This window comes from Simochromis diagramma, unplaced genomic scaffold (genome assembly GCF_900408965.1).
Source record: "Simochromis diagramma unplaced genomic scaffold, fSimDia1.1 OVJJ01000802.1, whole genome shotgun sequence".
In the NCBI taxonomy this organism is placed as follows: Eukaryota; Metazoa; Chordata; class Actinopteri; order Cichliformes; family Cichlidae; genus Simochromis; species Simochromis diagramma.
In genome coordinates, this window is record NW_024387492.1 from 17,611,397 (window position 1) to 17,625,266 (window position 13,870).

Below are 13,870 nucleotides of genomic sequence, written 5' to 3' on the forward strand. Positions count from 1 at the left end.
AGGGGAGACCGGGGATAGTTGTAACATTCCTGACATTTTTGGCTGTAGCTTTGAGCTCTTTTAAGGTACTGGATTCAAAATGCAATGCAAAGTTTTTACATGTCTCTATGAAATAGTAGAGCTATTTTTTTCTGCAACGCACTTACTAATTGCATGGTATGGTCTCAAACACAAAGAGAGAAATGTGACAATTAACCCCATGGTCTGGGTTATGTAATCATGTCATCTTTTTTATTCAACACCTGAATGCACTTATAAGAACTGATGTAGCTACAGCTAATATTTGAACATTATAATGAAGCTGAAAAAATGTAGTTGTGCACCAGCTTCATCAACTGCACTGTATGTGTTTGTGTCAAGTTTTTAATCACTATCAGAATCACAGTGATGACAGATGTATGGCACCCTTTGAGTGCAGACCTCATGAGCCCACAGAGTACAGGTCAGGCACTTAACCCAAGCTTCTGGGGGAATGTAAGCATCGCAATTCCATTGCTCTTGCAGAAGTCAATGGCTGCAGTTGGCAGGTGTGAACTGTGGTTATCCATGGAAAGAATCACTTTCTTTACGGCTGACCTTGGTGTGGTTTGCAAAGTGCTTCAACTATAGATGAGGAACTCTGTTTCTTGCATCCATCCTGATTTATTTCCACTATACTTCCTACTGAGAATCTTTCTGGCCCAGTCCTCGAGGATTTGTCCAATGACTTTGGATATTTACATCCATGTTTCACTACAAGCTGATATGCCAGTTCTTTTACCTGTAATTTTAATCACAAAAAATGTTAGTATTTCTGCTATACTATATTTTAAATGGCCACCATTACAAATTTCTAACTTTTCCCTACCTTATCCTCTATCAATTCCTATTGCTTACCTCACATGGCCATAGTCAATAAAATGCATCTGCAACCCTCATCAGGTATTCTGTTAATTCTTTGTGAAGACCTTCTTTCGACTATTCAATTCAATTTCAATTCAATTCAATTTTATTTATATAGCTCCAAATCACAACAAAAGCCACCTCAAGGCGCTTTATATTGTACAGTAGATACAGAGAAAAACCCAACAATCATATGACCCCCCTATGACCAAGCACTTTGGCGACAGTGGGAAGGAAAAACTCCCTTTTAACAGGAAGAAACCTCCAGCCGAACCAGGCTCAGGGAGAGGCGGCCATCTGAAGGAAAACAGGATAAAGACATGCTGTGGAAGAGAGACAGAGATTAATAACAGATATGATTCAACACAGAGAGGTCTGTTACTTTTTTTCTTAAATTGTCTGTGTTTGTCAAAGGGTGCTAATTTTTCACATGTGATAGAGTAACTGAATTGGGCATGTACAGGATGAATCAGAACGAAATTAACATCTTATAGTTTCTATCCTATCCAGCTCTTTCTAAGAAGTCAGTTTAATAGTCATAAGGTTTAAATTGATCTCTCTTATCCTCGAACTAAAATTCTTATGTGTTTACATAGTTCAGACCCACTTAGACTGTAGTTCAACAGGGTGAATACAATGTTTAAATGCCACAGTGAGGGCTTCTTCCAGAAAAAAATACTGTGCCGCAGTCACGCTGCTAGAGTCCGTCTCCATCATGGCCGCTCAGTGGACACAGTTTCACTGAAACTCCTGTAAAAATGTAGACACTGGATTGCGCATGCGCATTGCCGGTGGCTTAGTGGGTCGCAATCTCGCGCAACTTGCTTGGGCGACAGTCGGGGTTATAGCAACGGAAAGCCCATCAGCAGAAGCAGCGGGACGGCGGAGAGAGAGACGGCGGCAGCTTCAGTGAGTAACAAGAACTTTATTAAAAACGGCCCTCCGCACGGCTCAGTCCGTGCTGTCTAAACCACTTTATCACGGGATAAAGACTCCAACCGTCCCGTAGGTGACAGCCAGTCGTTGGCTGGTAAGGTGCGTGTGTATTATCGAAAAGGCCTCCAGAGGGGGGTAACGTTAGCCTGTAAAAGTCGCGTTTTCAGTTACGCTCGGATGTGTTAAAGTTAGCGGATACAAGTGTAGGGAAATAAAATAAGCTGGAAAAACTGCTTATTTAAAACAACAGTAGCCAAACACCCACGGAGCCCCACCACAACCTGCGGGGGGCGAGCAGTTAGCCGGGAGCTAGCTGATCGGTCTGAGCAGCGCTGAAACGACTGTAACGTCAACTGTCAAAACACCGAGCCGTGAACGAAGTTCAGCCCTTAACTGTCCAACAAACCATGGTTTATAAACTATTGCATTACCAAACTTTTCATAGCCTGCTTAGATCAAACTATAAAATGCAAAATTACCTCTGCTGATAAAGAAATACAGTTTTTATCAGATTGAGCCCCTTATCTGATTAAAAACCTGTTGACAAAGAGCTCTTTATAACTGCTACAATACGATATTATTTCAAACTAAGCAGAAGTGTCCTGTAAGTCTGAAGTTTTTGCCAGTCAATTTTAACTAGTACATCTTCTTTTAATTAGTAAATTGTATTCTCTGTTATTTATTTATTTACTCTTGTTTATTTCCCGACAGTACGTCAGACTTTACCAAAAAAAGAAAAATACTATCACTTTATAGGTCAATCTATCAGCATGATTTATTAGTAGCTTCATAATTAACCCTTTAAATGTATAATAGAAAAATATTTGCTAATTTAAGCTTTACATTAAATGTATGGGTTCTATTAATAAAAAAAAAAAGAGAGGACAGCTGTGTCAGCCAACGATTCTTTACAATAAATCTGAAAATGTATCAGGACAAACCAAGCAAGTTTTTACTGGCACACATCGTGTCTTTAGTTGGAGCTGTGTAAAATACCAAATATAACATATTTTGAAATGCATAAATAGTATTTTTGAACCAGCAAGATGATTCCCTTGCTTAAAACTTGACATATCTCACCATGGTGTGCACAGTGTGCTTTTTAAAAGGAAAATCAGAGTACAGTGGATTAGTGGAAGATAAAGTAGAAGTTGTAGGCCTATAAAATTATCTACAGCAGATCAACAGCATTTTTAAGAAACAGGAAAAAATACAGTAAAGACCTAACACAGGACCTGAGAGAAAATGCTGAGATATCCCAACTTACACAAGAACAGGACTGAAAATTAGTGTCAGTAGGTCGCATGTAGTGATGAGTCCAAATTAGGAATTTGTGTTTCAAATCATCATCAATATTTACAAAAGAGAATGAGGAGAGAGGTACAACAACGAGTGTCTACAGCCATCTGTACAACATGGTGGAGGCTCTGTCACGTTTGGGCTGCATTTCAGTCAGTAGTGTTGGAGATCTTGTCACATGTATGAAAGGTGTTATAGAACCAATTTTTTTCACACTCAAAAATTGCTTTTTTAAAAATCTGTAAATTATAGTTGTTGTTTTTTTTTTTAATTTTATTTGTTGTTGATTATTAGGGTTTGTTGCTGGATGAAAAAGGGTCCTTGATTAGTATACTAACACGTTCAATCTGTTATCTTTTTTGACAGTAATTTCTGAATTTCCCATGTTATTTTTACTCTGAAAAACAAAAGTGTCTTTTATAATTATTGATGTGGTTTGTTTGTCATCATGATCATGAGCAGCTATCATGTTCAATAATGAAGACTGTTCAGTTGCAGAGCTTTGATTAAAATTATCTTCTAAAATTATTATATGTGTATTTTACAGTGTTTCAGTGCTGCTGGGTCAAATTCATTGGTCCGGTTACACTTTTTATGAACATATTTCTTTTGTCTATATTGTAGAGAGTCTCTAAAACTAACATTACACAAAGCAAAACACAATCAGGAGCTGAATAATGTTACATCACTTTATTTATCATTCAGACTCACATTTTGATGGTTTTTCATTTAATCTGAAGGTTATCAAAGTGTTAACCCTGTGTTCCTATCAACATAAAATGCTTATAACATTTAAAAGAAGACCCAAATTTATATTTGACTTCAACAAGTGAAATAATTCCAGAAACAGTTGGCTGTTATATGTGGATGGTGTTTGAAATTTTCTGGAAATTAGAATTATAATAGAAGGGAGTTGTCAGATTTTTTTTTTTTTTTTGGTTTGACTTGGACATTTCTCTGGAAATTTCTGGATATTTGTTTTATGTTGCCTTCATTTCCACACCTTATATCCTGAATATATAGTACTCCCTCCCCCCCCCCCCGTGTATTAGGGATGTGTGACAACGGCTCAAGGTTATGTCACAATAGTTTAAAAAAACTTGTGATAATGATATTTCTGGTGGTATAAAATAAATCGGAACAATGTATTATTATTGCTTGTAGCTTGCAAGTAGCAGCATTTATACGTGTTAGTAAATGAAGATAATTTTCTTTCCTTCTTTTCCAATGAACTACTGTCATTGATGACACATTACCTAATCTGAAGTGTGAATCTACTGAAACAAGGTGCCAACAACAGCAGCATTTCACTATATTAGCAGTGACACAGCATAAGTTTAATGTAAGAACAAAAGTAGCGTAGTTAGTATCTTCCCTGGAATTAAGGATGGATTAGGTAGAAATATATTATAAATTTGCTTGGCTTAAAAAGAAAAGAATCACTGATTGAAAAGAATCAATCAGTGGATCAAAGTCCACACGCAAACCTGATTGAAATGCTGTGGTTGGATCTAACAGAACTGTGTATAGATGAATGCCCACAAACCTCAATGTACCAAAGCAATGTTGTAAGGAAGACTTGGCCAGAATACCTCTACAGCAATGTAAGAGACTGATAAAGTCAGACAGAAAACAGCTACTTCAAGTGCTGAAAGTAGTCCTACAGACTATTGAATCACTGAGTGTATTTAGTTTTTCACAGGACTCCTGAGAAAACTTTCTTTTTCACATCACTGCACGTTGTCATCACCTACCAGTCTGATCCAGAAAAAAGGTTCTAAAAACCTACTAAGTTGAAAATCCATGACAATCCGTGTCCTTATATGACCTGAAACTTGTGGCCAGCTTGGGTGTTATTTTTGCTGTGCTGATAAGAAATAAATACAGTTGTGAGTTGTTGTAGTACCGTGTCACTCTTGAATAATTTGCCTGAACAGTCGCATTGACCTGAAAGTTGTTTGAATAACTGTCAGCTTTGCATCATGGGTGGTTGAAAAAGTCACAGAGCAGACTTCATTATTTAACTGCTTGGAGTTCACAGAGTAGTTGAACTGTAGTATTTTATGTGAGGACTCTGTGTTCAGACACTGAAATAGTGGAATATTTGGCAGATTCACTGGCTGCAGTCAGGAAGTGATTGTTCAGCACAACATCCTGTATTGTGTTTATTTTGGAGGACGTCAGCTCACAGGAAATGCTGTGGTATTGTTGGATTTTTCCTTATCTCACCTGTCAGTGTGATGTGTCCCTGCTGGGTTGGTTTTTATGTTTGTCTGATGCACCTACAGGCGGTCTGAACTGCGATGGGCAGAGCATGTTGAACCTGGGCTAACAGGATTAACTGGGCAGAGATTAGAGGCCCGGCCTCAGGTTTTCTGTGGCATGTCCCTCTGTAACCCTGGCGAGGGGTAAACCTCCATGACCTATTTTTATGGTTTGCACTTTGCAGTTTATGTATTTTCTTGTTTTGCATTCAGTTTGGTTTCAGTCAGTTTCTATTAAGAGTTTACTCTACTTTATGTTTAGTTTTTATTGTTTAAGATGTTCTTATTGAAATTTCACTGATTATTTGTTTGAGACCTCAGAAATTTGCACATATTTACGTCAGAACTGAGTCTCCCATGTTTGGGGTGCAAAATGTAGCTTCACTTACAGCATTTTAATAAAGTAGCCACACCACAGTGTTTCACATATGTTTATGAAATTATGTAAACACCTCAAATATCCAAAGATGTAAAAAAACGGATCTAGGAGCTGTGCCCTAAAATCAGCAAGAAGTCAGCCAGTTTGAATTTCTCAGTGTTTTAGTAGAAATCAGCACACAGATTTAATCACATGTATTTCATATTTGGTCAGCTTGAACTAAAGACCTTAATGTTGCTATATTTTGTTGGTTTTGAATTTTCTTTAAAGGGTTAAATCATTGTGACTTGGTCAATTTCAGTGTTTCAACATAATTCTAAAACTTACTTACGTAAACATGTGCCCAGACAGTTAAATTAGCACTTTTGAGTAGATGATTACCTTATGTGAAGTATAAACTGTAACCGGGCTGATACTGAACATGATTCCGGTTCTGTCTCCAGGTCTTTGTATAAGTGGTCAAGCACAACCCAGTTCTCAGCAGTACGCTCCAACACACACCCAGCACAGGTGAGTAAATGTGTGTTCCCATATGTTTTATTACAAAGCATGCAAACTTAAATAAACGTAATAAAACATGAAGATAAAGATGTAATAGGTTATTCAAAATTACCAAATGGTGATTAAAAAAAAGGTAAATAAAATAAAAAAGATCATGAATTCTCTGTCATTTAACACGCTCCTTTTTGCCACGCTCCTGGATACACATATTCTTCATTATGTGGAGTCGCTTACTTTTACTTTATATAGATATAAACACATTTTCATAGATTAATCAGACTTATGTGTCAGTGAAAAAAGATTGTCTGGAGCCTTCAGATGTTACACTGATGTTAATATCTTTACATGTGCTTGCGTGTTTGTGGGTGCCTAGCAGGAGGATGGCGGTGAATGTCTACTCCACCTCTATGACCATAGAGAACCTGAGTCGCCATGACATGTTGGCGTGGGTGAACGACTCTCTGCAGCTCACCTACACAAAGATTGAGCAGCTGTGTACAGGTAAACACACACTTCTCGAGAAAAAGCTTCAAATTAAAATAAATGTTTTTCTTGACTTTGTGCTCCTGTTCTGTTTTTTCAGGCGCAGCTTACTGCCAGTTCATGGACATGCTGTTTCCAGGCTGCATATTACTGAAGAAAGTCAAGTTCAACGCAAAACTGGAACATGAATACATCCACAATTTCAAGGTCTTACAGGCTGCGTTCAAGAGAATGACCGTTGACAAGGTGGGAACAGGGAAACCAACTGCTGTTTGTTCTTATTATCCGAGGTGTCATATCTGTACTTTTATATTAGTTATAAGTAGTTTATATTAGTGGCTCATCCCTTGCTGCTCTAGCCTACATGCCAAATAACCTTGCACAAACTTGGACTAACCCTAAGCTCTTAGAGGCATCCATCAGAGTACGAATGTTTAAGTAGAAAAAGCATAGCTAAAACAGCTTGAGTGACGTTGTATATAAGAACCACTCTGTTTACTATTTAAGTCAGTACAGTTAAAGTACTGTGGCACAGTCTAAATTGTTTTTAACTGTACTGTAGATAAAGTTGTCTTTAAAGTTGTCATTCTATTATTATGAATGTGATTTTTTTTTTTTAGGATCATTTACCTTGACAGAAGGAAGCAAGGTGATAACATGCAGATCATCTTAAAGATGGCTGCTGTTACCCCAAAATGACAGTTATTGGAGTATCTAATCCCAAGATTCCCTTTTCTGACATTTCAAGAATGTTTTTTTCCTGCTATTTAAAAACATTTCAGATCATCCCGGTGGAGAAATTGGTGAAGGGGAAGTTCCAGGACAATTTTGAGTTCCTTCAGTGGTTTAAGAAGTTTTTTGATGCCAACTATGACGGGAAAGAATACGACCCTCTGCTCACACGGCAGGGCCAGGAAGGAACGCCGCCTCCACCTAATCCAGGTACAACACGACATAGTCAGCTGTGCGTGAACCTAAACCCTTCATTTTACTTCTCTCACATCTTCATGCTACCACATCCCCACCTCTAACCCAGGTAAACCTATTCATCATAAACCTAAAAGACCCACTCGCTCAGGTAACATCCCCACCATGCAGCATGTGTGTGTGCAGTGTGTTACTCAGTTTATGGAGTGCTCTATACTGGCTGGTTGTGGGCAGCACTAGGGGCTCTAATTATCTGTCTGCCAGCTCCTTCCTATTAAGTAGTTCGGCTCTCATATTACAATTTTAGTATTTCTTCTGCATGTACAGCATTAATAATATGAAAAACTTTAAGGAAATATTTAAGACTGTAGGTCAAGCTTCTTGAATGCAGTATTTTTCCAATCTTTGAAAAATGCTGCTTTCGTAAAGTTATTGTCCTGTGAATAGGCTCTGTTTCCTATTCTTAGCTGACAGCAGTGGTACCCACTGCTGTCAGCTTCTGCTGCTGCTGTAGACTCGAGGTTCTATGACTAGGCATTCTCTCCACTGTGACATCGGACATCAACACTGCCTTTTCATCCAGAGAAGTGCCACTGACTCAGTATTTGCCCTTTTTTAAGGCCAGTTCCTGTAAACTCTAGAGATTGTTGTGAGGGAAAATTCCAGTAGATCAGTTTCTGAAATGTGTAGTTCTGAAATGGTATAACAGCCCATTGGCCACCAACAAACATGTCATGTTCAAAGTCACTTAGATCATCTTTCTTCATCACTTTGGATCTCAATTTAAACTTCAGTAGATGAAGTCTACATGCCTAAATGCACTGAGTTGCTTCCATATGATTGGCTCATTATTTTTTAGCATTAATGAGCAGTTGAACTGGTGTACCTAATGAAGTGGCAGGTGAGTATATGGACTTGAGTTCTGATTCAAAGCTGTTAAACATCAGAGCTGCACAGCCCGTGTTCTCTGAGTTTTGGTATTTTGTAGTGAGTCACAGCATTAAAAAGAGAGGCGTACTAACTGACAGTAATATACCTCAAAGTGGAACATCATGTGGCCTTTAAAGTATCCTGAATACAAATGGGAGGATTATGTCCCAGCCCTGCCCACAAAGAACCAATTACCAGGTGAAACAGGAAACACATTAGCTAGTCATGCTGTTTCACTGATGCATGCACAATATAATTTCATGGCAGTTTGTGGTGTCTACACGCTAAAATAAAAATGTGTACTGTTTCCTTTTCTTTGGTTTACTCAGTCAATGTTGTGAATTAGCATGGTATGTGTTCAGTGCTCTCATGAGATTTACTGAACAAACACCACTCTGGATTGAGCCATTAAGAGATGTGATGTTTTGTAAAATTATAACTTTCTGGGGAATTAAAAGGATCTTATCGTATTTTTTAGCAAAATTAGCAAACAAGATATTATCAAAATAGCTCTTGATTAGTAAACTTACATCAAGAAGGATTTTGTTCTAAATACTCAGACATACTTAGGGGCTGACGAACTAAATAGATGTATAGACATGTAAACATGTGCTTCTTTCATATAGGCCCCATGAGAACATCTCCCACAGCACCAAAGAGTGTCCCCACCCCGCAGAGGCAGATAGCATCAGCCCGCAGGAACCCTCCTGTGACACGTAATGGAGGAGACGCTGAGCTCATAGAGCTCAACCAGCAGGTACCGCTGCCCTGATAACTTTTCAAGAAAACCCTGTAACAGAGGTCCTGTGCAGCTCTCACATCAAAACTGTATAATTACTCAAACCCTTCAGCATTAATGAAGTTGGTAGTGGTTTGGAAGCTTCCCAGATTTCTTTTTTCAGTGTGAGTACTGGTGCTGGATTCTGATTACTACTCCTTAAGAACCAGCCCACATTTCTGCTGATCTGCTCTGTGACACAGAGTCACTAACAGACCCAGGAGTACTTTTGGATGGAAATCTCTTAAGTCACTCTGCAGTGTCCCTCTCATAGCTACACATGTCAATAGTTTCAACTTTGGACATAGAAATTTTGTGCTGCCACCTTTTTGGCAGTGGAACCAGTCTTGGAGCTGGTTCCTTGTTTCTGTACCAGGACTGTGTGGGTGGGAAAAATGCAAGAGTGGTACAACAATTTAACTTTGGAATGTTTTTCTGACTCACACAAGTCAGGCTGAAAACACTGAAAAGGTTCTGATGTGACCAGCTCAACAAATCTTCACATCCTGTTAGTTGACTGTGGACATTAGTACACAAAATTTATATGTAGCTTTTTTCCTTAAAACGCTGCAGCTTTGTGAGCATGTTATGATATAATTTCTTCTCTTTTGTGTCTTCTATTTCTTTGTTTTTATTGTTGAACAACATTGTTGTTTCAGCTGCCTCCCTCATCGTTTTTTTTCCACGGTTGTTTCTGGTCATAGTTGCTCGATCTGAAGGTGACCGTAGACGGGCTGGAGAAGGAGAGGGACTTCTACTTTGGGAAGCTGAGAGACATTGAACTCATCTGCCAGGAGAATGAAAACAACCCAGTTTTGAGCAAAATCATGGACATCCTGTATGCTACAGAGGTAAATACAGGCCAAAATGTTTACTTACATTCAGCAATTACAGCACAGACCAGGAATTTGGGGGGTTGGACTGGTCTCAGGCTTTCATAAAATTTCTTGAGATATTACAAGAAATCAGACGATATGTTTGTTGGTTGTTAGAACATTTATTTCCCACAGTATTCAGATTAATTCCTTATCCCCTGACTTTACCGAAGGCATCACATATTTATGTCATCTGCAGGCTGGTGAACATTTGAATAGTCAAATGTTCACCAGCCTGCATTCAGAGTTACATGCTCCACACTGCTTGCAGTCATGCACATGTTTTCAGGTAATGAGCCAGTTATAATTCCTTGAATTCCTGATTATGGAATTTTAAACATTTTAGGCTGATCTGAGCCATGAGCAAAGTCCAGTTTGTTTACCTTGTTTGATCACTGTGACACGGTTCATTTGGATTCAGGCATGTGGTACGATGCTAACAGTGGCTGAGCATAGACCTTTGACACATCTGAAACTACAGCTGCTTCTATGACATAATAATAGTAAGACACAAGAGAGGACAGCTTGTCACTGCTTCCAAAAATGGCTCTAATTAAACCACAAGATGCATAAAATCACAGACCTTCTGTGTTCTCTGTGAGTGCTTTTCAAGCACTCCCCAAAGCTAGCAAGTGTGAGGCAGGAGGGGTGAGGTGCTGGGACAAACTCAAGAGTACTCTGGTACTCTTTGTTAGGTGCATTATGAGTGGAGACCAGCGAGGGAGTGGAGGTGGGGTGATGGTTGTACTTTCCATGGTACAAGACCCATGTCAGAAAGATTCAAAAATGAATTATACATTTATTTAAAGTGTGTTTGTAATATTACGAGGAAAATCCCATATTCCACCTGCCGTACGTATCTCATGATTATTAGAATAGAATAGAATAGAATAGAATAGAATAGAATTCAACTTTATTGTCATTGCACATGCACAGGTACAGGGCAACGAAATGCAGTTTGCATCCATCCAGAAGTGCTTTAGTGATATAGATATATTACAATATATATTAGCAATAATATAGATATGTGAGTATATTACAGAAATGGGTCTATTATGGTATGTTATAATGTACACGGTATGAAGTATGTTGTGAATATTCTATAACTATAAGTATGTACAGGCTGTAGTGAGTACAAGCTATGTACAGGCTATGAACAGGATATAAATATGAAAAACTATACAGAATATGAAATAAATAACTTTACAGAAATCTGAGATATACAGTTATACAGAAATGGGAACTATGCAAGTTGTAAACAGTTGTAGGATTAATTATTTGATATGGCTGCATTTTACTACTTTCTGTAATCCATCACAGCATTTTGCAGCCTTTACCTAAATCTGGTTAGATTACCACAAAATTAGAAATCAGCCTGTCAGTAAAGCAATAAAGCACCTCAGTGAGGTACAGAGACATCTGAGTGAACAGCTATGTGTTTTAACGTATTGCTGCAAGGAGGAAATCTTTAAAAATACTGAGATTATGAACAAATGTAGCAAAAAACTTATGAAAGATGACCTGCAGCTGGTAAAGCCTGAAACACTGATCTTATCTTTTCCAGGAGGGATTTGCACCACCAGAAGATGATGAAATTGATGAAGGAGCACGAGGAGAACACGAGGAGTACTGAAATCTTCCTCTCCTCTTTATCACCGTCACCACTCCTCCACCTCCCTTCCTTTAATCTGACCTTAATTGCCATTTTTGCCCCTTTTTGTTTTCCCTCTAATTAGTTTACATTTTACAAACTCCCCTTACTTCGCCTGTCTTGTCCACGGCTGTCCATCTCACAACATGTTTGTTGTACAGCCTCACTTCCTTTCCAAACTCTTACTAGTAAAGGACGCTTAACCCGGACCGGTCTGGACTCGGACCCAGCAGCCTGGCTTGGCTTACTCGACTTGTTCTAATTGATGGGACAACTGTACTGCGGGGCTTCTCATCCTGCTGGTGTGTCGCAGGTTTATAGTTAACAGCAGTGAGATGACAAACAGCTCTGGAGTGCTATGAATCTGTCTGATGAGTCAGGTCACTTTCTCCCATCATGCACTCTGATTGACCACACACAGACACACATATTGATCAGGGTTCTCTGCAAAGTTTATACATGAAACCACACAATGTTTTCCACATAATGTGATCAGCTTTAGAAGATTTTGGCTGGAAGTGGCTCAAAGTGAGATTATAAAAAGGCGTTAAGCCTATCCAGAGAGCAGCATGCACGCTGCACACGATGACACATGTGAACGTTTAGCCCACAGACATATCACAGACTCTGAAATGCTCACATGTATGTCGTAAAAAAGTAATCATTCTGAGGTGAAGCATCACAGATATGTTTTTATTCATTAAGTCGTCCCAGCACAAAGGGTTTGCTCATGAAACTGTCCAGACAGCTTGTTTAGGAGCCATTAGATGTATTTATGTTTTTATTTATTTATATTTTTTAATCTGCTCTAAACAGTTTCTGAAAAAACACAAGATGGGGTTTGTAGAAACTGAAGGTCTTGCACTAAATGTAGCAAAAAAAGCTGACTGAAATGATCCAAAATGCCAACATGCAGTGACTGGCTACAGCCAGAACGACACAGAAAGATGCAATTTTATATTTTGTAGATTTGTTGAAAAAGACTTGTTTTTTTTGTTTCCTTTGCATTGATTTCTTCAGTGGCCAAGTCAGAGGCATAAGTTTAAACTTATTTAAATGTCAGGCTTTGAATTCTATCAATGAACAAATGTAAAAAAGAAGACTATAGAGGACACTACTAAATACTAATGTTTGACCGTTTTAATTGAGTTAAACATTTTAGCTGCTATCACTACTCTTCTGTTGTTGTATTTAATTGAATTTTCATAAGTCGCATAGCGTTAACACACCACAATGGCTGCCATGGAACTAAAGGTTTGTTTTTTGTGATTGACAGCCAGGCTGAGTGTGATTGCCATTAGTTGGATCAGTCTGAGAGAAGAGAACATCAGACCCTCTCTCACCTTGCCATGGCAGCTGTGTGATAAACTTGCATCATTTGGATTTACTGCTGGAATGAAATAAAGCTATGAGTTTCAAGAAAAGTAACAGACCTCATCACTGTGTGCTGTCTGCGGCCGTGTTTTTACAGAGATATAGACTTTATTTAATCCCATACTGGAGAAATTTCCTTGTTACAGCAGCACAAGGGACAGGAAGAAAAGGTAAATTAGAGACATAATAGAAAAAAAACAAAAATAGAAAAAAATAAATAAGAAAAATAGTAAACAAAATAGCCACAATACTGTACTATGCACACATGGTTACTACATACAGTAAAATACACCAAGATTTTACTTTTTTATATGTGCATAAAGCGCAGTGGGAATGATAACAATATACATGCATTTTTAAACAGTATTTCTCCTGTCTGGGTACGGTACAGCCTGACTGCTGTCGGGATGAAGGACCTGTGCAGGATCAGTCCTACACCGTGGCTGTTAAATATACTACTCAGAGACCCCACAGTCTCATGTAGTTCCTGTTTTCTATTCATTAGGAGCAGCGTTTTCTATTTACATCATTTTTGCTTATGCAAATCAGCAGCATACTGATCACATCACACACACAACAATCAGGCCCAGC

The 13,870-nt window shown here is 38.5% G+C and overlaps 1 protein-coding gene across 4 annotated transcripts; it reads left to right on the top strand.

The window, feature by feature from the left end:
• The first annotated feature begins 1,670 nt into the window (after positions 1-1,670).
• On the top strand, positions 1,671-13,329 carry LOC120724710 (microtubule-associated protein RP/EB family member 3-like). 4 transcript variants are annotated; one of them, XM_040017041.1, is made up of 8 exons: positions 1,671-1,791; positions 6,204-6,270; positions 6,635-6,762; positions 6,845-6,990; positions 7,527-7,686; positions 9,228-9,358; positions 10,084-10,230; positions 11,819-13,329. In XM_040017041.1, the coding sequence occupies exons 3-8, from the start codon at positions 6,642-6,644 to the stop codon at positions 11,885-11,887; spliced, it is 774 nt and encodes a 257-aa protein (XP_039872975.1). In that variant the 5' UTR covers positions 1,671-1,791; positions 6,204-6,270; positions 6,635-6,641; the 3' UTR covers positions 11,888-13,329. The 4 variants fall into 4 exon arrangements, with proteins under 4 accessions (XP_039872975.1, XP_039872977.1, XP_039872976.1 ...); XM_040017043.1 differs by having other exon boundaries at positions 6,638-6,762; XM_040017042.1 differs by lacking the exon at positions 1,671-1,791 and adding an exon at positions 1,798-1,917.
• Positions 13,330-13,870: the final 541 nt, after the last annotated feature.

What these genes read in the sequence shown, in the direction of transcription:
- LOC120724710 (XM_040017041.1), top strand. Translation starts at nt 6,642, where the DNA reads ATGGCGGTGAATGTCTACTCCACCTCTATGACCATAGAGAACCTGAGT. An exon ending in AGAGAATGACCGTTGACAAG is followed by an intron (nt 6,991 to 7,526) that starts GTGGGAACAGGG and finishes AAAACATTTCAG; the next exon opens with ATCATCCCGGTGGAGAAATT. An exon ending in TCATAGAGCTCAACCAGCAG is followed by an intron (nt 9,359 to 10,083) that starts GTACCGCTGCCC and finishes TTCTGGTCATAG; the next exon opens with TTGCTCGATCTGAAGGTGAC.